The sequence below is a fragment of the Clupea harengus genome, chromosome 4, assembly GCF_900700415.2.
Source record: "Clupea harengus chromosome 4, Ch_v2.0.2, whole genome shotgun sequence".
NCBI classification, from domain to species: Eukaryota; Metazoa; Chordata; class Actinopteri; order Clupeiformes; family Clupeidae; genus Clupea; species Clupea harengus.
Genome location: NC_045155.1, coordinates 4,870,644 through 4,895,084, shown reverse-complemented (window position 1 = coordinate 4,895,084; position 24,441 = coordinate 4,870,644). Strand labels below are relative to the sequence as shown.

Sequence of the window (24,441 nt, the reverse complement as noted above, 5' to 3'; positions counted from 1 at the left end):
TTTTTTTGTTTGTTTGAATGTGTTTGGGAGTGTTCACAAAATGTGGTGAAACACATTCTATCATAGATCACGATGATGAGAGTTTGGATAGAGAATGTTCTGTGTTGGAATGAGTTCATGTTTGTTTGTGTGGTTTGTGTGTGTGTGTGTGCATATGTGTGTGTGGATGTGTATCTATGTACATGTTTGTGTGTGGTTGTGTGGGGAGTGTATGTACTGTATGTATCTAAATGTATTTGTGAATGTGTGTCTTTGTATGAAGAGGTGAATGTGTCGTCAAATGTCAAATGGGTTTCACGGACGCGCCAGCTAAAAGGTCCAGTAGAACTCACCATATTAGATACACAGTGATGCTCATATTTGACTGAGACTAGCGAGAATAGCCATGAACAGGAGGAAAAGAGATGTCTTAGGCTGGTTGGTACAGTAGACATACAAGTAACTGATTAAAAATAACCCTTTTACTAGACCTAACCTCAGACTACATCAGCTCCCATTAGCTTAGAAACATTCTAACTAATGACGTTACTACTGACACCATGAACATAAACAATGGCGTATGGCATGCTACTCACCTAGAGCATGATCAAGTAGCACTCCGGCATGTTATCACTAGTTATTCAGTATCATGAATTAATCTGACATGTCAGAGAGTAAAAATTCAGCATTATTTGGGATATTTTATGATTTCACTTCATATTTTGATGCCTTTTAATGCATTCAATGTCTTTATTTTCTTTACTTGATGACCCTGATACAATGCTGAATTGCGGATTAGGATTCGGATGCATTCCTATCTATGAAGTAATTTTTTAGCCAACTAATAGTGCTGTAGATCTGCTGTTAAAGGAATAGTTTACCCCCTCAGAAAATTCTGATCATCTACTTCCCCTCATGCCATATGAATGAGTGTTGGCATGAAAGGGAGAAGGAGTAAGCTAGAAGAATCTCTTTGTGATAATTTTCCATACGGCAGTAAAAGATGATGGCATTTCAACCTCCAAAAAGAAGTTTTTAAAATGCAATGAAAGTACTGCATTTAAATCAGCAAGCATATTCCAGGTAGTAATTTGAAAGCTTTGTGTTAGGGATAGGCCCAAACTGAAACTTTTACTTCCCTAGGACTGATAATTCCTTATCCTAGGACTGAGAGTTCCTTAAAAACAACACAAAATGGCTATCCACCAGCAAATCTCTTTAAAATTCCAACAGTTGTTACCATTTTCAACACAAATATGCATTAAGGGGCGTGATTCTCTCATGCACTTAAGTAAACCAAAGTGCATAGCTACGCACTTTTTTCAGCATACGTCTATTCTCCCCTTGACTTTGGTGTATGATTTGCACGCCATGAAGGCAAAGCAGATCACACCTCTTTCATGAGTCCGCCCTCATTCTTAAGTTAAGCGCTGTGGACGTAATGGGAGGTCACTAGTGGAGAATACACGTAACATACGCGGAGGCGTGTGTCTGGAGGCGTGCACAAAAGGACTGGGTAGAATAGGGCCCTAAGATTCATAACCCTGTTAGTGACTACTTCACAAATAACAGTGAGCTTGCCTGTAACATAAGTGCCTTTAATTCAGACCTTAGGAATCCATTGCTCTCACTCTGTCTCTTTTGAAAAATCTCACTAAAATGTATTATTGAAAATTGAAAGTTGTAATAACTAATATAATTGAAAATTGATGGTAATCATTCTTTAAAATTGAAACATTTTCTCAAAATAGTAACTGCTTATATCACTCATACATGTTCAACATATTATCATCAACAATATATCATTGGGCTTGTAAAAAAAATATCATATATCAAACAATCAAGATCTAGCAATGTCATAGTGCCACAGTGGAGTCTATTTGCTCCATGGTGGAGTAACTGTAAGTAATTCTTTCATTTCAAGGGTGATTAAGCTTATGTCTTAACATGGGTAGTAGACCATAGCAACTATAAACGCACACACTCACAAATATTTTCTGCACTGTTTAAATGCTGTGACAGCCGTGCAGTTTATTTTTGCCCATACTGTTGTGGCGTCTCTTGCGAATAATCCCATTGTGTAATAACCATAGCGAGCAGAACTGATGCTAATCATGAGTATCTGCAGGTCATCCCTGCAGGGAGTGAACTGCAGTTTGTGTGCCGCCTTGATGAGCTCCTCAGCACAAAGCTCCCTTTGAGCTCTGCTAAAAGCGCCAGGCGTACTCCCTTTCTGTTTGTCGTCCGCTGAGGACCATAACAGACTCATCACGTACCAAACTGCATGGGATTGCATTAAACTGGACTTTCATCAAGCTGGTTGATTTAAACCTTGTTTTTTTTTTTTGTTGTAGTTTTTTTTTGGTACATTTTCAGCTGTAGGTGTTTTATAGCAGTAAACCCCCAGATCAGGCCAACCAGCCTGTTTTAGTTTTTTTTTAGTCACAAAGTGAAAGTTGTGAAAGAGAAACTCTATGCAATGCCATGGAGAAAAGTCAGCCGTCATTCTGATGGCGATCTGTGTGAAAGTGCTCCAGAGGAGATCTCTGAACATTTGACCCCATGCCATTTTGACAAGGAACAACATTGTTTGGTGTTTCAGACATCACATGTTTCAATTTGACATTAACCGCACATATACACTATAAATGTATATTTGGAGAACAAAAAAAAACCCAACCTGAACATGTGACATTGGGCTTTCTATGTCGTATATTGCAGACATACACACACCATTCAAAACAGGCCTTTGAGTTCATTCCATGCTTTGAACCAAAGTCAAAGGCCTGTGTGTGCGGAGATCCCTGGTGTCTTTTGGCTTTTTGATATTCTCTTCCACTTTTTCCTCTTGCATGACTGACGTCTTCTGCTGTGATATCAGTCTGTGCGATGAGATTTCACCATTTCACCTTGCAGCCGTAGACTAAATGACTAAAGGCAGAGCGCCGGCCTGTTGAGGCTAAGCAAGGAACAGCATGCACCCTGGCTCAGAGACAGGCCACACATTCATTATGGGTCACTGGGTTTCTTCTGATGTCCTTAACGGGAGGGGGCGGGGGCGGGGGGGTCACAGAGTGGTCTCAGAATATCAGAGGGGGTCACAGAGTGGTCTCAGAATATCAGATGAACATTGATTTATTAATTCTCCTGCGTACAGATAGCTGGGGAAGGGAAGGGAAGGGAAGGGAAGATTGTGCTTTGGCATACAATTGAGGTTACCAGCAAATGCAGACTTGTGCTATGAAAATGCATCTAAGCTGTGTTTTGTGTGTCTGTTGGTTTGAGGAGAAATGTGTGTGTGTGTGTGAGTGTGTGTGTGTGTGTGTGTGTGTGTGTGTGTGTGCGCGTGTACGTGTGTACGTGTGTATGTGTGCGAGAGAGCAAATGAGAAGTTGTGTGTTTGAGAGTGTGTGTGTCAGTTTGTGCGCTTGACGAGAGTGTGTGTAAGTCTGTGTTTGTACATCATGTTCTGTTCGTCTGTTTGTATCTGGATCCTTGAGGACCTTGTATGTGCACTTGTGATTCTAGGGAACGGTGTTTCAGAGTTGCTCTTGTCTAAAACTGCCTTAGAGATTTATACCAAAGCGTGGCATTTTTTTAATGATCAGCCTCTTTTTGGTTTGTTTTGTTTCATAGTGATTGGAAAGCTATTCAGATTCTTGCAGGCTGTTGTACATTTTTTGCCAAAGAAGTCCCCCTTTTTGATCCTTTTAACAGGATTCTACTGTCTTCAGTCCCAGTATCTGAAATGTGATTCACGTCTACTCTATATCTCTATATATCTATATTTTTTAATTTATTTAAATATTAATTTAAGGATTATTTAACCAGGAATTTTGCCTCTTGAGATGTGCACATCTCGATTTCAAGAGGGGTCCTGGAGCTGACTGCATCAGCAGGTAAACTTCTGATATCTAAATAAAACCATACACTTTTAATACAGCCCAGTCCAGTTGAGTCCAGTTGAGTCCAGTCGAGCCCAGTCGATACAGATGACTGCATTTCCCAGATAGCCCGGCAGGAAAGGAAAGTAGAGAGTAGGAAGTCAGTCCACTGAACATATGATCCAGTCGCAGGTCCAGGTGCCCCAGTCTAACCATACTAAACCTCAACACAGAACAAACTAATTGTCCTTCATGCATTATATCATATAAAAAAGACAAAGAGCATCTGAGATTTCCATTTGACAAATCAAATGTGCACAAAAAAAGCAAGTTATCTAGGAAAAATGGGTAATCATTGGGTTTGTTGTATAAACTGAAATCGTTTGTTTATTTATTTCACTTTTGATTTGTGTGTGAGCATCATAATGACCCACTTGGCCACTTTGGTAATCACAGCAGTTATCGCAGGAAATCTCTATTCACCTGTTCCATTCATAAGTCATCAAGTAAAGAATATTATATTATACAATAAAACGTTAGAATTTATGAATGACCACCATAAATGAAGCAGCTACAGGGATAAAACTCACGTGTAAAAGTTAAAACCATGCCAGAAAGAGATTTGTAAATGCATATCACACTGGATACGACCCCATTTACATTCACATAAACCGTCCATCTTTGTCCACACATCCACTCCGTAGAATCACTGTAGATCTGTGACTTATCATCTGCCATGAGTGTCAAATAAATAAGGAATAAACATCTAATTCATATACGTACACAAAACACAGATCCTCTGGTCCAAAGGTCTCTGTGTCAGGGAGAAAGAAAAATAATGAACTAACTTCACTGTAAACAACACAGACACGTCATGTTTCTTGTAATGATCTGACATGGGTTTGATTAACATAGATTAACCAGTTATATGACAAGATATCGCATGATTCTAAGCTATGCTAAGTGACCTCACAAAAATGGACTATCACTGATAGACCAACAAAAACACAAAAATACTTTTAATCGGAATTCACAATCAAACTAGTATCTTTTACGGTCAAAGGGAGAGCAAAGGTTAATAACCGACCACTTTGGATCATCTACCTTGTCTGATCATTTTGATAGATTAAAATAATAATATCATTTGAAATGGATCATCTACCTTCTCTGATCATTTTGATAGATTAAAATAATAATATCATTTGAAATGGATCATCTACCTTGTCTGATCATTTTGATAGATTAAAATAATAATAGAAATTTGAAATGCATCTGTACATTTATGATACATTCACATTGTCAGCAAAAACATTCATTGCAAACATTTCAACATAAATATATACTTATAAATAATGTTGAAAACATGACTGTTATCTTCAGCACCATTTTGAAAACCTTTTGTGGAAATTAGGAGGAGGGGGTAGTCATAGATAGTACCTACATTTTATTCACCCTCATATGCTAGCCAAAATATGTATGTAATACAAATATTCTTTATATTCTCCTCTCATGCACTTTCTGTATGTTTGGAAAATACCCCTCATTTTCTTCACTTCCCAGGGAATACGTATTCAGTTAAATCTATTTTATATGAAGGATGGAAGCTGTTTCAGCATGTCCTTGGCACTTTTAATCTTACGACAATTTATCTCCTCTGACTACATAAAAGCAGAAGTCATAAAATATATTGGTGGTATCACATACACTTTAACCGATATACATAAAAGTTCAGCCTCTGACACTGAGAAGCACAAGGTTTTCCTTGGGTCTCTGTGGTGCAGTACTCAAAGGATTCCTTTATAACCAAGTGCCGTTGCCTGAAGCTCTAACTTATTAACCTATTGCTGACCTTCCTGTTAAACAGATAACCAAATTGACAAATGGGTAACCACACCACTAATCAATAGCAATAGTGTTGAAAAGCATGTCCCCCAAGATAACGCACACTTACTCAAGAGATTGCACAGTGTATTCTAATAGCACAATAGCCAAAAGTTACACACAGGAAAGGAGACCTCTAACAACTAACCTGCCTGACTCTTGTGAATGTAATACCAGGTCACAGGCTTGTCTAGACAACTCGAAACTGTAGGCAAGAAGAGTATAACTACCATACTAGTCCTGTCACATACATTACACTCTTACACAGTCCCCTCGCACAACACTCAGGTGCGCCTCTTTCACTGTTATGCTCTCTATCCCCCCCCCCCTCAATCTCTCTCTCTGCTGTGCTCTCTCTCTTTCTGTATCTCCCTTTTTCCCCTCTCATCCTGTCTTTCTCTCTCACTGTGCCGTTTGTGTGTGTGGTGTGTAAGTCAGCGTGTCAGTGCTGTGTATGTGTTTTGCGCCCGCGTTTGCCTGAGGTGCTGAGTGTCTCTCATCTCCTCCTTGCCCCTGCAGGCCCCGGCTTGGCATTCATCGCCTACCCAAAGGCCGTCTCTATGATGCCGGTGGCGCCGGTGTGGGCAGCTCTCTTCTTCTTCATGCTGTTACTTCTGGGACTTGACAGTCAGGTCAGTCATCGGCGAGAGGAAAACCAAAAAAAACAAGGCGCACATTGATCTGACGAGGTGTGACAAGAGCAGTAGCACAAAGGATGGAAAGTGGCGAGAGGTTAAGAAGTCTTTTAGCAGACACCTAGTGACTCTGAAATCTAGACAAGTCTTTGATCGTTGGAAATTCTGCTCAAGAGAACAGTGCAACAGTAAGAAAACCAAAGATGCTCAGTCTGAACTCAAATGCCCCTTGATTAAAGTGGTTAAGGATAGAAAATATCCTTAGAGATCCATAGAGATGTTCAATTCGAAGTCCGAAACTCCAGAGGAATTTGTATGTTCAAGCCATGAGTTCCTTTAGTAATTCTCCAACAGTGTTGTTCAATATCAGTATCAGCTGTGCTCTACACGATTTTGTATGTTAAACACCACATTTTTTTTACATAAACCCTTATACCTTATGGAAACATAGAGCCACACTCAAAACTGTTAAGGGAACCCACAGAGACCCTTTAAACAACACTTACCCTTAGCAGTACTGCAGAACATGTTGTCCTTCTCCACAGGTGCACAGATGAGTGAAACCTGTCTCTGTCTCTTCTTTCTGCAGTTTGTTGGAGTGGAAGGTTTTGTAACTGGGATTCTTGATATTTATCCTGGAAAGTATTCCTTTCGCTATCAGCGTGAAATCGCTGTGGCAATCAGCTGTACGATGTGCTTCATAATAGATCTCTCCATGGTTACACAGGTGAGTCTTCCTTCCAAATACAAAAAATGAATCCTCATCAATACAGGGCATGTCTGTGTAGGTCGAGGGTGTTCATCAGATCACACCCATAATCAATACCCAAAGTTCATCAGTCACCTTAAGGAATGCACATTGCACAATGGAATGCACAATGTTTCTATGCAGTGAAGCAGCCTATTGACACTTGTTTTGTGTGTGTGTGTTTTGTGTGTGTGTGTGTGTGTGTGTGTGTGTGTGTGTGTGTGTGTGTGTGCACAGGGAGGGATGTATGTCTTCCAGCTGTTTGATTATTACTCTGCCAGCGGTATGACCCTGTTGTGGCAGGCATTCTGGGAGTGCGTGGTTGTCGCCTGGGTCTACGGTAAGAGTCTCTCTCCTCACAAAGACTGTGTGCTGATACTGCCCAGGTGTTAGAGGATATTCGTAAAGATGAAGTGGTTAGTTTGGTAGCTACCATGCTTTCACTTACTAGCATTAATTCATTTCCAGATTGTGTAATGTATGAGTAAAAGTATGTGAATGCTAGTGAAGACAGTCCACACAACTTGGATAGAGTCTGTCATTATGAGCACATCAATATAGTGTTACTGCCTCCATAATACATCTTGAAATGTTTGTCCATTACCACAGAAGAACAGTGTACTAAACTTACTAAAGCATGCAACACAGCATGACCTATACAGACGCTGTATGTGTGTATGTCTTGTTCTTTATGTAGGAACATCTTTAAGATTAGTATTCAGGTCTTGTCTTTTAGGGAGCAATACGTCACCATCACACTCGATGTGTCTCGGCCTGTGATAAGCGCTACATAAAAGATATACTATAGTGCTCTGAATTAAACAGTGAAAATACCTCTCGGATCAGGTATCATATATTATTATAGACAGTAAAGGGCACGCGCATCCAGCCAAATGTTAGAAACTAAATATTTGGCAAACTTACAAATGAACAGACAGGTGAATGAATGTTTGTTCATGAGTTAATCAAGGGTAGTCCTCTCATCACGAGCAGGTACTGTTTTGTAGGAATCATAACACCACCAATTCTACATTCACATTGTACTATCTCAACATGACGATGTAAAAAAAAACCTTGGATTGACCCTGTTTGCCCTTTTCCCTTGACAAAGCCCAGTGTCATCGTCTCGTGTGCCTATCAGTGTCTAATCTCAGATGTGCCCTCTCCTCCGTGCAGGTGCTGACAGGTTTATGGATGACATAGCTCGTATGATCGGTTACCGGCCTTTCCCTTGGATAAAGTGGTGCTGGTCGTTTATTACTCCATGTGTTTGCATGGTAAGTCTTTAAGCTTGTTCCGTTCGCACTGTCTGCAGGCAGGTTCAGTCTCATATGCTGCCCTCTAGAAAAGCACTCCTTTTTGGGGGGTTATACTTCACTATGAGGTCTGTGGACTGCTGTAAGTCATATTAGGGGTGGGGGAAAAAATCGATTCTTCGATTTCTCTCAATTCTCTCTAGAACGATTCTGTCTCGATTCAGAAAAGTTCACAATTTTTTTTTACACATCCATTTTGTGTTGAAATGCAAGCTGCACCGATTATTGCATTGTTCATTGAAAGTCATAATTGTGACAAGGAAAAGCTTTTTCTCTCATAAAAAATAGAGAAGGTAATTCATCTGTTGATTTTCTTTAATTATCAAACACAAAGTAGGAAGTGATTTGAGACCGAGTAGCAAACTCAAATGTTTTACAAAATCGACATGCATCGATAATTGTTTTATCGGTTTAGAATTGATAATCGATAATTGGTTTAGAATCGATAATCGGTTTAGAATCGAATCGTTGACCTCTGAATCGGAATCGAATTAGAATCGTGAGGTGCCAAGAGATTCCCACCCCTAAGTCATATCATCCTCTCTTTCAGGCTATCTTCCTGTTTCACCTGATCAACTACAAGCCTCTTACTTACAACAATGTGTACGTTTACCCGTGGTGGGGTGAAGTGGTCGGTTGGTGTATGGCTCTCTCCTCCATGCTTTGCATCCCTGTTAGCCTGCTCTACAAGCTCTCCGGACCCATGGGAACATTCAAAGAGGTGAGCACATTTTAAAGAAAGCCTCTCTTTGGTTTTCCATAATTAATGGTCAGATAAGCACAGGCATAACAGCATTATGTATTTATTTATGTTGGTAGCCAAGGCAGCCTTCGTGTTGAAGATTGTGTTTAGTTGCAACTTTAGAAACCAGCCAAAGTACATTTAAGGCAGTTCTTAAGGGGTTTGTTAAGAACAGAAAAGTTTCTTGGATTTCAAAGTTCTTTATATTTTACAGTTTTAAAAGGTCAGTGGCCTGTACATTTAAGTGGGTCTTTCACACCTAAAAAGTGTTCAAACCTTAAAATCCACAGAACCTTTTCAACATAAAATTAAGTCTTCATAGCAATAGGGAGAGTGGTAGAGTATGGTATCTGCATTCTCTGCTCTCTGTGTTTCTCAGGATAAATATATCTGCTCAATAACGTAATGCAATGTAGAGAAAAAAAACAATACATTTTTGTTAGGGCAGACACATGGGAAAAATGCTTCGAAGCTTTGAAGCCATGATCTTGGCATTACACATCGCTTTCCCCACTGAGCTACACAAACATGGCCGAGTATCTGTGTGAACAATAAACTACCATCAGAACACAGACTTAGGAAACATGAGGCTTTTGAGGGCTGGCTAGTCATGGGAAGAGAAAGAATGGAAAAATGGATTGTGGGAAACCATGCTGACACCCCACCCCACATAGAGGAAGTCCCAGGAGACCTGCAAAAAGAGGGGCACAGCATTTTAACCACAAGAGCATAATTCTCTCTGTCTCAGGCAGGGCTTGTTTATCACTCCTCAGTCCAGTGTCATCTCTTCTTGTTCATTTTTCACTTTTACTCCGACATGTTGTTCTAAAGATGTGGGCGCTAGTTCTGGAGTCACATGACCACTTTTTTAATGCATTCTCAACTGTCTTTTTCTGTTGAATGATTGGCCCATATGTGGGTGCGTCAGTTCGAGCAAACAGCCTTGACCTCAGAAAAGTGTTAACAACCACTTGTATGCAAATAAGTGTGTGCTCATGAGGACGTGGATCTGTGTAACTGACTCCTAGATAAAAATGAGAAGGACACCTGGCCGTTTTATGGTAGGTTCTAGAGAGCGCTATCCATACAAGAAATCTAAGGTTCTCAATATCGGATTTAATAAGATTAAGGATCTCAAGATTGCGGTCTTATTCCATAAGTAGGTACACTGAACAAAAAAATGTAGGGCAACTAATACAAGAAAAAGGGGGAAGTCAGTTTATCGACTGTTCACACAAGTGGTTCTCACATGGGGTTCAATGGGTGTTTCCTTAATAATCAAGTTAAGGACTTACAGTTTAATTTCATATGTGCATGATGAGGGGAACTGAACCTGAGTGTTTCCTCTCCTTCCCTGCAGCGCTGGGCGGACCTGACTAAACCAGTGTGGGGTCCCCATCACCTTGAATACATGACTTCTGATGCCGATTTCAAAAGCCTGGGCTGCCCTCTCTCTCCTAGCTCGGAGGAGAGCAAGGTCATCATCTTTGAGAGTGTCATGTAGACAGAGGTTTGCAAAGGAGGACGCCTCCAAAGACAAGCTGCCGAGAAAGCTACTGTTTCTTTTTTATTTCTTTTTTTTTAACAAAACGGCATAAAAGCCAAAGTATCCTCTGTCACCAAATCACAATCTTCCACATTTTGAATACCAGACCAGGCCTTTGCATTTCAGAGATCTGACCTCTTTCTTTATTATGCAATCCCATTCTGAATGTCCTGTCCGTCTATTCCACCTCATGAAACAAGTGTTTTAAACATTCAGATGATTCTTTTTTTTTTTTGTCATGACTGATGTCCATCAGTGATATTTCTGTCCAAATTCACTCCTTTTTTCTTTGGCTATCATTGATTTGCTCTGTTGTTTTGTTTTTTTTAAAACCATAGCAGTATTTCTCCACCATGAGTAGTTGGAAAGGCAGCTTGTCTTGGGAGGCTGTAGGTGTGGCGCGGGTCCTGTGTATCTCGCATCAGGCCGGAGCTCCGCAGGGTGTGGGCCGCCCTCACCCTTCTGACCACTGCAGAATTCCCACAGGCCAGCTCTCTCACAATGCAATCTGCTAGGGGCCTCCTTAAACTCGACACTTTACTCCAGGACTTCATAACCAGCACAGTGTACAGGCAGAGGGAAGCTTTGAGAGGGACTAGGGAACTGTTGACCATGCCGAGTGGAGGTACTGTCTGTCTGAGGTGTGTGGACATCTTAGGGGAGGGACTGGGATTTTTCCTCAGCACCTCCTTTGACCTTTCACCTCTTCACACAGCACCACTCTTGGTCACAGTCCTGGAGAGTTAGTCTGAATGCATCACCCATCCAAACACTCGTACAAGTACTCCAGTTGATATTCATAAATGCTTGTCTAAGCAACTGTGCTTGAAATTAGACGCAAATGAGCACAGAATCACAGAATTCTCATTAAAAAAAATTCAGCTGATTATACTTAAATACTGATTTGACAATCACAAACTATTCAATAGACACGATTGCACACGTATCTGGTTTGATTTCAGGCCAACTCTTGTAAAGGTGATGGGATGCATAGTCTGATGCATGCTGGTCCCTGGCACGACACAGTTGCCAAACTGTCAGTCAAAGCCAACACTTTGTCTGATGAGCACAAGTTTTGTTTAAAGTGTCTTTCAAGATGACAGGAGACCTCAGTATTCTGATGTAACAAACACACTTTTAAGTTTTTTTTAAGTGCCAAAGGGAACATGTTGTCTATCTCTGGCTGTTTTACAGAGAATGGTTTTGGTTGCCATAAAAAAAATCACCATCTATACTTTTTCTTCTGCCTAGATCAGTTTAACATACTGTTTCTTCCAAGTAAATGTATTGCTTAATAAAGGGAAACTTACTGAAAGGTCTCATTGCAGCTCGGACTTAAGGGGCCGTCTGACTCTTGGCAAATATGTTTGACAACCACAAAAGCATTAGTCATACGTAGTTACCAGAGCAAAGTGTTGGAGCCCAATTTTTTATGTAGTGTAGTCCAATTTTTTAGGGGGTGTATTTGGATACACACAGGCAGCATCATCACATTGAACAATGGAACCACCCTTGAAGTACAGCCCATGATGTCCAAAAAGGGCCTACCAAACACATGGCGCCTTGACAGCAGGAGTAACTGACTGTTCCAGTGTCATATGGACCTCAGCTATTTATATCATAACCTGAACTGAGGATTGTTGAGCCTGTTGTCAGTCCGGTGGTAAAAATATCAGTAGTCTCTGTAGTCTTCTCTTTACTGGGTTAGGCTGGGTCTGATGGTGGCCAGCAGATGAGCAGCAGCTGCAGAACTGTGAGACGCACAGAGACGCACAGACACACAAACATGCACACACCCCCGACACACACTACACCACGTTTGTGTTCCTTTGACTTTTGTGCTGCAGTCGCAGTTTAGAGGGTGGACAATTAGTTGCCAAATTTTGCCTTTTAATGAAAGAAAGATTTGTCTTAAGTCTAGCAGCCCATTGTCGAATAGCCAAGTCAAACACCAGGTCTCCCAGCTCACTGCCTTCAGAGTTCACCTGTGGGAATTCTGCCCTGTGCATCGTAAATCATTGTAACTATACAATATAATTAGAATGTAAAATAAACTACATAATGTAAGGCTCCAGAACTACATTTGCACATTGTTGTATAATAATCTTGCTAGCACTTTACAATCGTGTTAGAATAAGATTCTCTTTGTTTTTGTTTTACATCTTGTGAAATAAATCAGAGATTTATTTTGTGAAGGCTTTTATTTTGCTAACATATACAAATGCATATTAGATATCTTTTGTGTGCTATATTTTGAACGTTTGATGCAGTATGCGGTTTTGGAAAGCATAAATGTATCCCCCTGAACTGCTGCAATGCAGCATCAGAATGGATAATACGATGGATAGCACATTGAATGGATTTTAATTTCATTTTCAAGTGCTACAGTGTTGAAAGTGTTAGATTCTGTCTTTGTGTGCTTAATCTTCAGTATTGTCCTGACCACCCAGAGCTCCATTAAGGTTTTATATATATAATGACAGGTTTCATTCGTTGATGGGATTCATTTTCATTCATATTGGGAAGGATGAGGTTCAGGTGGGAGAGGCAGCAGTCTCATCACTCTCTTTCCAGCATAGCCTCATTACCCATTGTAAAAGGGACAGTGTTGATTAATGCTCAAATGTTTACCCTGTGATGTTCTTTTTACCCTATTTTTTTTTATTTTCCTCTACTTTGACTCATTCCCCAAAGTCTCAAAACGGAAACCTTGGCAGGCTATAATAACTGCTGCAAAGATCCTGCTGTATGTCATTTACCGAAGTGTGACAGGACCAAAAAAGTTCTCTCAAAACAAAAAAATCTTCAAACGAGCATTTGAGCTGCCAATGCCTTCTTTACTCTCAGTAGTAAAACAGAAGTGCCCAGAGGTCAGTGGACGCACAGGCAACACCGGTTTAGCTGGCAGTGGTGGTCCAACCGACCTACCATCCATCCACATTGAAAGATACAATCAGTGTGACCAGAATGTTTTTTTTAACCTATGCCATCTATATAGTCCATTTCGTAGCCTGGGTGGGTCAGTTGATTTAGCATTCTAATATAGTAAGTATATGTAATTAAAAAAATTAAAATGACATTACCAAAAAAAATTATAAATGTCTGTATTGTCATGTATGTGCTCTGCCAAATTGTTCTTGACAGTATCTTTACTCCAAAGGGTTATTTAGAAATGATTGCATTTATGAATAAATATCAAAATGCAGTAGAATATATTATGGTTCGCTGATTGGGGTTCAAACTAAAAACTACAATAAAAAATGTAGTCATGATATCCTCACTTCGATAGAAATGTGCAATGCATAAAAAGGGACTACTGTAAATTTTGTAAATGTTAAACACCAGTAAGTAATCCTCTTTATTTCAATAGATATATAGTTTATTGTAATGGATATATGTTTCCCATCTATGAGTTTGTGAATGGATAATTAACATCATTTATCAGCAAATGTGAAGTCTTCATATCTCACCTAGCTTTGGAGAATTATACTGTCTTGAAAATTCACTATAGCACTGTTGACTCGCTATACTTAACGGATCTTTAACCCTCATTACTGTGCATTGTAACAAACTGTGAGATGTAACATTGGTCTTCCATTCATGATCTAATGTACAGTAGTGATGCAGAGATAAATGTACTATGTGTGTGTATAAATATACTGTATACTTCTGTATGTATATGTGTGCTAACATCATTAAGGAGTTCCATCAGTCTTGCAGATCCCCTCACAACAGATGAAGGGCTTCATGCTTGATACCACTGTGATTTTGTGCTAAAACAAATCCACTGTCCTGAATCAAAATAACAAATGGCAATAAAACTAACTGAAAAACACTCTTATTTTCAGTTTGTTTATTACTTTGACATAGCACACTGTGTACACTGACATCATAATGACAGTAGGTAAACAAAGAACACTATTTTGATTAACATGCCAGCTTTCCATACTAAGAAGTGCATGACAGGCATTTCAAAGTAAACACAAATATAAAACTAATGGTACACAATAGTTACATATAACCTTACAGACTCTGAGTTTCATCTCGGTCTACCAGCAGCTCATTAAATCATCTGCCCATCACGCTCTCTGCAGATATACTAATATATTAGCGCCTGTTTTAGGTGCAATTGAGTCGCAATGTGTGCCTAAAAATATGGCTTTATAGGCACGAACACACCGCACATGACTAAAACAGCATTCTGCCTGCTGTTGGAGCGCAGAGTGACAAGTTGCGTTTTTCTGACGTGGGAGGGTCGTGGGAAAAGTGTTGGGCAAAATTAAGTGAGGAGAAGCGCAAGAAGTCACAGATGACGTATTGCGTTGTACGTATGAAAACTGCGGGGGACAGCACGTCTGTATAGCAGTCAAATGTTCCACCTTTTAAAAGGAGGTGTATACAGATTTCATGTATGAAATGCGTGTATTGGAGACACTTCCAGAAACAATGGAATCATTATCCTGAGCAACGGGTTTATTAATTTGTACCATGTTAAAAGCAACCTTTCCAATTTTATGTTTTTCACCTCCTCCGCTTCCCCATGTGTAGATGCCTGTTACTAGGCCTACTGAATTTGTTTGTTATGGCTGCACAAATACTACGAGCATTTATTTTTGGATGGTGTAAAAGTACTGCCCTGCGTTATGCCTCTGTTTGAAGACGCCTTATTAGCATGTATATCTTTGACTTAATCGCTAAACTTTTGATTTATTTTAATGTCGGTTGGCGGTTCCATGATTCCAATTGCGCCGGTGATTGGATGTAAAATGAAAGGCACCCTGTCCGCTTTCTTCGGACTAGCCAAGTCGTTGTTTTCGCTGCACTCTCTAAATGTAAAACTACGAAAATCCGCCCTTAGTTGGCATCAACAGTGGGGCGAGGAGGAGGGCATCACCAGTGCAGTTCAAACTGGTTTTAATGCCCAGTTTGTCAGACGTGTCACAGATGCCATACTAAGCCAAGGCCGCTGCATGCTGAAGTTTGTTGGCTATGTTTAGCCAGTGCCCTCGGAGCCGCCTGGGCTCTATTTCTGGCAGGGGAGTCGGAGGCTGCTCGGTCTTCAGTATGTTTGTTGCCTGTCTCCCATCAACAGCTGCCTCTGCTCAGTGCAGCCTGAACAACATAGGCCAGTCTGTGGCCTGACAGCCGGTCACTTAAAACATGGTGCAAGGTTGAATAAGAAGTTTAAGATCAAATTGGCGCCCCCCCAATTTTTTTTTTTTTTTTTACTTTAATACGTAATGAATGTGCGTTCTAAATTAAATGCTAATTATCAAAGGTTTATGGGTGTGTACTTCTGCACTGAAAGCACTAGTCATACACTTGTGGCTCGGACGGAAAACCATGTCTAACCCTGGCCAGTGTGTGTGTGTAGACTACATAAAGAGAGGGGTGTGTGTGTGTGTGTGAACTATATTTTCAGTTGTCTGAGTGAGGGGTGTGGGAGCGCTGCAGAGCTGTGCTTCTGACAGATGGGCGTTAGTTGCGATTCCACAATGAAACTCAGCAGCCAAAATAGATGCCTCAGATGACTTCCACCATTTCCTTGGTCTCATTCCACCTCTTATTTTTGAGTAGTCTTAGTCCTGAAAGACTAATATCTTCCCTTAACCCGAAAGTTATTGCTCTTATAGAGACGTGCAATAAAATGTCGTGGAAGATTTGACATGTTGTAGACCAAACAGTGTTAGTTATTATTCTTACGCCTCAGTTCACGATTATTGCAAGTGCTCCAACATTGTGTGTGTGTGTGTGTGAGGGCACTTAGATAATGCAGGCTACGTAATGTTTACCTTAGACATTTTCATGCTCGGTCTCCTTTATCGCTTCCTCCTTTATAGTTCCTTCAAGTAAAAGATAAGATGAATTAACCGAATTTAAACTGGCCAAAGTTCATATGCAAACGGGCCTACGTTACAGTCCTCACGTCTGCTTTGCTCAGATCACATGGCAGAGCCATTTTTAGATCCGGCCGTTAATATTTGATGTAATGTTCCCAGTGACATTGTTGTCCGTGATTACTGCTTCCAACCCGTGCGTATGAATTATACACAACGTACGTGCAGTACTTCTGAAACCTTGGTCATATAATGTCATGATTGGTACCTACTTGTACTTGTGAATCAGCAAAAAAAATCAGACTTGCATTACATAAGTTTATCAAAAAGAGAGATCCATATCCTTATTTCCTGAAAAGGGCACCAACATGAACTCACTCACCTAATGTGCAAGCTGATTTTACAGGAGACAAAGCTCAAAATAATTCATAATCCTGAACTTCACCTACACATTGGTCATGAAAGGTCTACAATATCCATTACCTACACTGACACAGACGCAAGAGCTTTTGTTTTGTGAAGTACTTTATTGACTTGCAAATTACAAATGTTAGAGCCAAAAGAAAGCTCGTACACAAAGACACAACATGTTAACCCCTAAACCCCATCCAAGAAATACAATACGAACAAAGCTATTGACATCACCGGAAGTAATGGAGCTAAGCATCAGAATGTATTCTCTTCCAAGGTCCATTCTTACAAGTGAAGGAAACAGTATGCCACCGTTACATCATACAAAAGAATCTGACATCGTCCCCAGGAGGGTTTCTTAGACCCCCGTGGCTGTCAACAGCTGCCCTCATGCCCATCTCCACTGGCATGGGGGTCTTTGCTTAGCTTTTCTGCAGGTGCCTATTTTTACCAGGTGCCACAATTCATGATGTCATTCTTTGGACAAGCCGGGGCACTGCTGGCCGCAGAGAGTGCCGTTGTGAGCTGGCGAGCCGTACTCAGAGATCGACTGCTGAAAAAGCAGACTGACTGGTGTCAAGTCCCGCCATTCTTGGGGGCTGCGCATAGGGAGATTCATCTGCACGGCCTCCACTACACCAGCTACCAGACAGGGACGATTCTGTGAAGCACTGAACTAACAGGCTGCTTCTTACCAGTGATACTGTACACATAACTCACAGTTGAAAAGTGAACGCAGAGCAGTGGCATAGATTTGCCCAGATAGGCTTAAACAGGGAAAAAAGATATGAGGTGAAGGACAATGATGGACAATATGAACTGATGCAGAATTTCAAGGGTATTTTCCACTTGGTTAAGGTTTCAAAACTGGGCGTCTAGGGATGGCCCTGACAGTGTTTCGAAATCCAATCTGTAGCTGTGATACTAAAGGCACGTTGCCTGCCACTGCCAAGACACTACGCTGTGCCCATAGATTACAGTACACGGGGCCTCATATCAGATTATGCAGGCTTCGCAAAGGGCCCAGGATCAAGACTCAACCGGCTGCTGCCACGTCAAATCATGTGTCTCACACTTCCCTCGAACCAGGACGGGAATGATTCATTAACCTGACAGCTGAATGTTGGAACACTCCCAATGCAAGGGGACAAGGGGAACAGGGATACTTTTTTTTTGTTGCAAGAAATGTGTCATCCCTCTCCATTAAATTAAAGACATTCAATAATATTATTTCTCTCCACGTGCCTTTTGGAAAGACAGGCATATCTTAAGATGACAACGTGGAAAAAATATGTGTAAACAAAGTCACATTAATGACCTAAAATCACCCATGAAAACCGCAGTATTTTTCTTGAGGCCCTCTATATCTATAGATGTTCACACACTCCACTGGTTCCACTCCAGCAGAGGAGCTCGTTTTGGTCCTTCTGTACGACACCGCTCACCACATGTGACAAGGCTGTGGAACAACCATTCGTACCAATACAGAGAAGGGCAGAAAATAACCAAAACAATACTTATAAACATTCAGAAGTGATGATAGGAAAAAAAAAAAAAATGACTAAACAAACAATAGTATATAATAATAATAAAGTATATATATAATTATAATATAAAAACAAAGTGTAAGAACTATCTGTATTTCACAAAACCAAATCAAAAGACGGAAAGCGAAAGAGAACCACTGAGCCAGCAGGCCATGGAGGATTTGCCTCGCGTCGTCTCCCAGATATGTGCATGTGGGGAGGTGTGACAGGGCCTCCACCTGGCGGTGTAGAGCACTCACATCCTTAATGAGCAGACAGGTGGAGGAGGAAGAGGAAGAGAATGGCGAGGAAGAGGAAGTGCGTGAGGTGACCAGGGGGAAAAAAACCTTCAGCTGATCAATTGGACTTCTTATCCTGGCAATCGTTGCTCGCCTGCAGGACAAAAGACGTGGTATAAAAATGGTAGTTAACAAACATGAGAAAACACTGGTGGGTATATCTGCAATATCCTCACAAATCTACACATTATTGTTTGGTTTTGGTACCCAGTGTGGCCTTTTAAACTTGTGATATGTGTTAATGCATTTTTGCCTTTTTACTCTATTAATACTACATAAGAATACTGTTCTGTGGTCAGTGTCAGAGTCCTGTCAGCTCTTTAGTAATCAGGAAGCTATGGGTTGCTGGGGTAATGGCATAGCACTGCAGTAAACTGACCAATGAAACGTGACCCCCAGGTGTTTAGAGGGAATTAAATGTCATGTGTATTTCTGCTTCTCAGTGGCAACGTCATACAGTTGGGATCATTAGAGAGCCCTAAACTTGAAACCAAACACGGATTTATCTGCACTTCGACTTCAGGAGGAGGGACATACAAGCATATGCACGCACACATACATAGGAAGACCTTGGAAGTCATCAAGTCTTATTTTAGAGGTTGTCTGCTAGCAGGTGCATCAAGTTCAAGGAAACGAGGGGCGTAAGAAAACACAGTTCCCTTTCCCACGTGAGTCAGTGCACACAGACACACTAGCCTTCCCGCCACCTGTTGACTTCATATCTGCGGCCTCAGACTGGGTGGCAATCACAAGACGAAGAGGGCCACACAGGGGATGTGGCAGTGCACACAGACAGCAAGACTTCTGTTACTAAGGAGGACATGCTACCCTATAGGCTCTGTCATCAATCACACTGACATGAGTAACGCAACATGGAGACATGTTTGTGGTCAGTGGTGTGGTGAGCTGGATCGCTGGATGAGTCAGTGCTCCTCCGGCCCCATCAGCAGGGCCGTTTCAAAGATCAGGTATTTTTAGGAGATGATTAGATGGCAGATAAAGAGACATAAAGAAGGCCCAGCTGCTCTTCGGACTTAACCTAGTGATGAGCGTATGATGTAGCTGTGGACTTATGTTGCAATCAAATATTTATCATCTCTAGTTCTTCTGCTGGTACTGAAGATGGCTGGCATGGGGGCCCTCGCTTCCTGGTAAACATGATGGTATGCAAGTTGTGTAAAGCCATATTAAGGTGTAGTGAAGCACACGTTACAAGTTGTATAAAGCCATATTAAGGTGTGTCACTTATACTGAAGTGGGTGACTAATACTGTGGGGTGATTACTTTCACAGGGGCGTTCACAAATAAAAAAAAAAAATCAGAGTTGCACAAGTTATGACTTCAACACATCTGACTGACCTCTGACCAGCTCAGACTTGAAAGTCTGTTTGAGAAAGGTCACTTGAGTCACTAGAACTACATACTGCATTTTGCCACATAAATGCAAAATGAAGTATGTCCACATATCGAGTTCAGTTTTGCATGTTTCACTGTTTTTATAACTTCTTTTTGCACGATATCTGGCAGCATTGGATTACATCTTGATACTTGTTTCTGACAACGGTGATGGACAAAACTATCTAAAACTTATAGATGTTTTGTTTTCTTACAGCTGGAAAAACAAAAAAAGATATAATCCAAGTAGCACACAAGTAGCTTACTTTTGTTAGCCTGCCGTCTTACTTTTGGAGTGTGTGAACAAGTGCATGCTTCTGCTCAGAACACGTTTTTTCAAAGGAAGGGCAAAAAAGTTCTCTCCTTTGAGGGTTAAGCGAAAATGTCACAATCCTATTCATTCGAGAGAGAGGCCACATTCACATAACCTTTATTATGGCATATTGTTATAATGGTTATATCCTATTATTAGTTATTGTTTTTGAGGTCTTAATGTGTGTAATTTACAAATTAAACTTTATCATAGGAATGTTTGTACGAAAAACAACTTATATACATGGTGTACGCTACTTTCTACTACTCGCTACTGCGGTAGGTCTTAGAACGCAGATACCGGGGCACTACTGTAGTGCTGCTCCATTGCTGAAGACCTTGAAGAATGTCATGCAACTTATAACTGCTTTTTCAAAGAAGCCATAAACTTTAGTGTAAAGTTCTATTGAATCAAAGGCCATCAACCTGACCGAGCAATACATCTGACATGAAAGGGCATTCTCAGTTGGATGTGGAAGGGTAGAGGCTGAACTATGTCTAAGAATGATTAAACAACAAGCCATGGGTTGTCATGGGCTACGGTTCTCGGAGAAAGGGTAACAAATCAGGTAGAACACTGTGTGCACGTAATCAGAGAAGTGTGTGTTTGTGTGTGTAACGATGTATGTGATGTTCCTGGGAAAGAAACAGAATGCCCATGAGCAATTTACATCATGATTCTTCCAAACCCAAAACAAATTAAATCGACTCGTTAGCTTGTGAATCAGAATCGAATCAAATAAATACTCAGCCCTTGAGTGGACCTACCTGCAGCTTTCCATGCTCCTCCAACAGACGGTCATACTCAATGGTGAGGTTCTCTGCTTGCTGCTTCATGGCCTTCACATCACTGTCAGATTTCTGAAGGGCTGGACACACACGCACACAGACAGAAAGAAAGAAAGAATATTCAAATGAATATGTAGTATGCATTACAATGCAAATCATTCAGCACTTTCAAGAATATGTATATGCATAATGTTGTATTAAGTAATCCCTGACAAGGGAGACACCCAACTCGGAAAAGGACACCAATCCCATGACCCAGCACCAGGATCTCTTACTAGTCCAGACTGCAGTACCTTTCTTGTTGCCATCAAGCTCATCCTTCAGCTTCTTCACCTCCTCCTTCAGGGTCTTGTTCTCCTCCTGCACGCTGACTCCGGGTTTGGCGCCCACCTCGGGGATTTCAAGGCCAGCATCCCTCAGTTTCTGTGAAAGAACACATGAGTGCGTGTGATTACAAACTGCTGTGGTCTGCAGTTCTTCATGACGGTGTGGGTGTGTGGGTGCGTGGGTGTACAGTATGTATGTGTTACTGGAAAATATATACAAGTGCTTAAATGTGAGACTCGGCATGCGTTTCTGGGGATATCCAGGAAAACAACTATGCACTTTGTCTTTGCTAAGTAACAGGTTGCACTTCAGCCTCCCTGATCATAAAGGATAGAGTTTAGCGTAACTATAAACTCATCTCTCTGTCTGAATAAGCCGGTATAACCAGTATGGTTGACGGGAGAGAGAGAGAGAGAGAAAGAAAGAGAGAGAGACAAGAGAGAGAGGCTTGCAGATGTCCCAGCTTAACGGCTGGCGATAAGCAGCGGGCCATCTGCGGTTCCGGTGCAGGCTTTACGTTAAGCCATGAACCTCACCTCTGAACTGTACCTCCACCGGCTAAGGCTGGATCCTCCTCAGAGTCTGGGTCTGACTACCCAAAAGCATCCTTCATTGTTTAATACTTGAGGGGGGGGGGGGGGGGGGGGGGGAGTTTAGGGAATACTTGAAGGGGGGAAGTTTAAATCATGCTCTCACTTTCTGTCTATCAGGACGACATTTAAATTACTCAGAAAAGCTTTGAGGCGTGTTTGACTGTTCCCCACTACACTTGTCCTACACTCGGGCCCTAGGTGCTTGTCCACTGAAAGTAGACTTCGGGTACCCTGTGGCATACCAAACTGAAACGCGTAGTTTGATCATAGGGATGTTGAAATCCAATCCAGTTTCCATTTGAAACTGTTTGTGTCGTAACATGGATGCGTGTAACCCAAATAAATCTATAAAGGCCATCAGCCACTGTGAAAGCAGATATGGCAGCAGTTTACCAAAACAAATCGTATTCGCCACCTTGAAGCAAAACACGTCATCTTGGTGAGCAATGCCTGTTCCAGCCCTACTGAAATGCAACAGCACCCACGCCAACCAAAACAAACGGTTTACTGTTAAGTTTGCTTGGCACAAATGAAATGACATGGTTTTCAAATGTTTACGCAAACCATGGAAACACCCTGGCTACAGGTGTCATTATCAATAAAATTGGAATATATAAAGAGCCTTGGGCCGTTACTTCTTGGAAACAGTTCCTGGCATTCCAAGAACTTGTGATAGGAGCACACAGATTCCTCCGGCCGAACAACAAGAACCAGCCTGGACCAGCCTGATGCAGGGAAAATGAGAAGGTCAGGGAATGGCCACTTCGGTCCCCCCCCCCCCCCCCCCAGAGAGGGCACGTAAAGGCCAGGAGAAAGGCTGAAGAATTGTGTTTTGGTGCCCGGACACGTGGAGCTAAAAAATCTTAAAGACATGTTGTTGGAAAAGCAACCTGACTGATGGGTACGAAATCAACGTGACCTACAAATATACACCACATGAAAGATGAATCCTACCACATGTGGAAAAACATAACAGATATCAAGGTCACTGAGGGGTCAATCGTGACATTAAGTGAGGGATGTAGCCATGCTCTTTTAATTACTTCGACAGTCAGGGCTACCGTGGCAACTTCAGGGGGATTCTGCACTAAACAACAACAATGCGTAAGCAATGACACCTATTTTTCATGCAAGTGTCATGACAAAGAACACACACACACACACACACACACACACACACACACACACACACACACACACACACACACACACACACACACACACACACACACACACACACACACACACACACACACACACACACACACACACACACACACACACACTTCACTTACATAAAGATTTTGAGGACAATGTCTATGTCTGCCTTTGATTGTAAAGTAATCTGACAATATGTTAAGTTCCTACCTGAGGACATAATTCGCTGGTCTGGGCGAATCCAGAAATAAGTAGTTTTCTAGCTGGAGGTTTACATGAGAGGAGTTCTCTGTTCAAATCATTTTAAACAGAATAAGGTTAAGGTCTCCCTAAGGGGAAAGAGAGACTTGCTTTGTATCTGGGTCAGATGTTTTTTTATGTTCCTTGCTGGCAATTTCAACCTGCATCTTAACCTAGAAACTAAATAAAAGCACTGGCTTTGTTGAAGATTAAACGTAAAATATGATAGGAATGTTGTAAGAAGAAGGAATCAGTGGTAAAAAGTGATCAAAAGGGAGTAATACAATCATGACCAACAATCAATGCTAGTAACTGTATATTATTGGACTGGACAAGGCAGCCATTGAAATAAATGACAACATGCACAACAGTTCCGCCACATTAAAAGGCTGCCCTCTAACCCTGCTGCCCTAAAACGACAGAAGACCAATGCATGTTTAGAAATGGGAGTTAGGCAACCTCCTCTGTGAATTGTTCAGTTATTTCCCTTGGTATGTGTACGGTTTCTCTATTGGTCTGTTGTCATGGTGCAATGACCTTTGTGCAAGTGAATCACCCTCTCGTTTCAGAGGCTCAGTTTGGAGTTTCAACGACCAGTGAAATAAACTTAAAATAAATAAACTTACAGATATTCAAATTTACACTATGGCTGCATGAGAGATTGTACTTGATGGCTTTGCAAAGAAAGTATGAATTTGGTCATAACTGGGGTTCTGGCAAAATATAAAATTACAAGGCAAAGGCTCCTGTGCAATCTCAAACTGGCTTTCTGTCCAAAGTATGCATCTCTGCCAGTGAGCCCTTTGCAGGTGTGTTCAGACAA

General features: G+C 41.3%; 2 protein-coding genes across 2 annotated transcripts in view; one reads left to right on the top strand and one right to left on the bottom strand.

Moving 5' to 3' along the window:
* The window catches only part of slc6a8 (solute carrier family 6 member 8), a 29,868-nt gene extending 15,302 nt beyond the window's left edge, over positions 1-14,566 (top strand). The window contains exons 8-13 of the mRNA XM_012815687.3: positions 6,264-6,376; positions 6,969-7,106; positions 7,365-7,467; positions 8,304-8,404; positions 8,994-9,164; positions 10,546-14,566. Coding sequence (XP_012671141.1) covers positions 6,264-6,376; positions 6,969-7,106; positions 7,365-7,467; positions 8,304-8,404; positions 8,994-9,164; positions 10,546-10,689 — 770 coding nt within the window. The 3' untranslated portion in view covers positions 10,690-14,566. The remainder of the gene's footprint in view (positions 1-6,263; positions 6,377-6,968; positions 7,107-7,364; positions 7,468-8,303; positions 8,405-8,993; positions 9,165-10,545) is intronic.
* A 2,509-nt stretch (positions 14,567-17,075) lies between these two features.
* bcap31 (B cell receptor associated protein 31) lies at positions 17,076-21,885 on the bottom strand. The gene is made up of 3 exons (XM_031565868.1): positions 21,594-21,885; positions 21,280-21,380; positions 17,076-18,898 (listed from the first exon to the last, which is right to left on the bottom strand). Exons 1-3 carry the CDS (start codon positions 21,868-21,870, stop codon positions 18,863-18,865), a joined length of 414 nt encoding a protein of 137 aa, XP_031421728.1. The 5' UTR covers positions 21,871-21,885; the 3' UTR covers positions 17,076-18,862.
* Between the last annotated feature and the right edge of the window lie 2,556 nt (positions 21,886-24,441).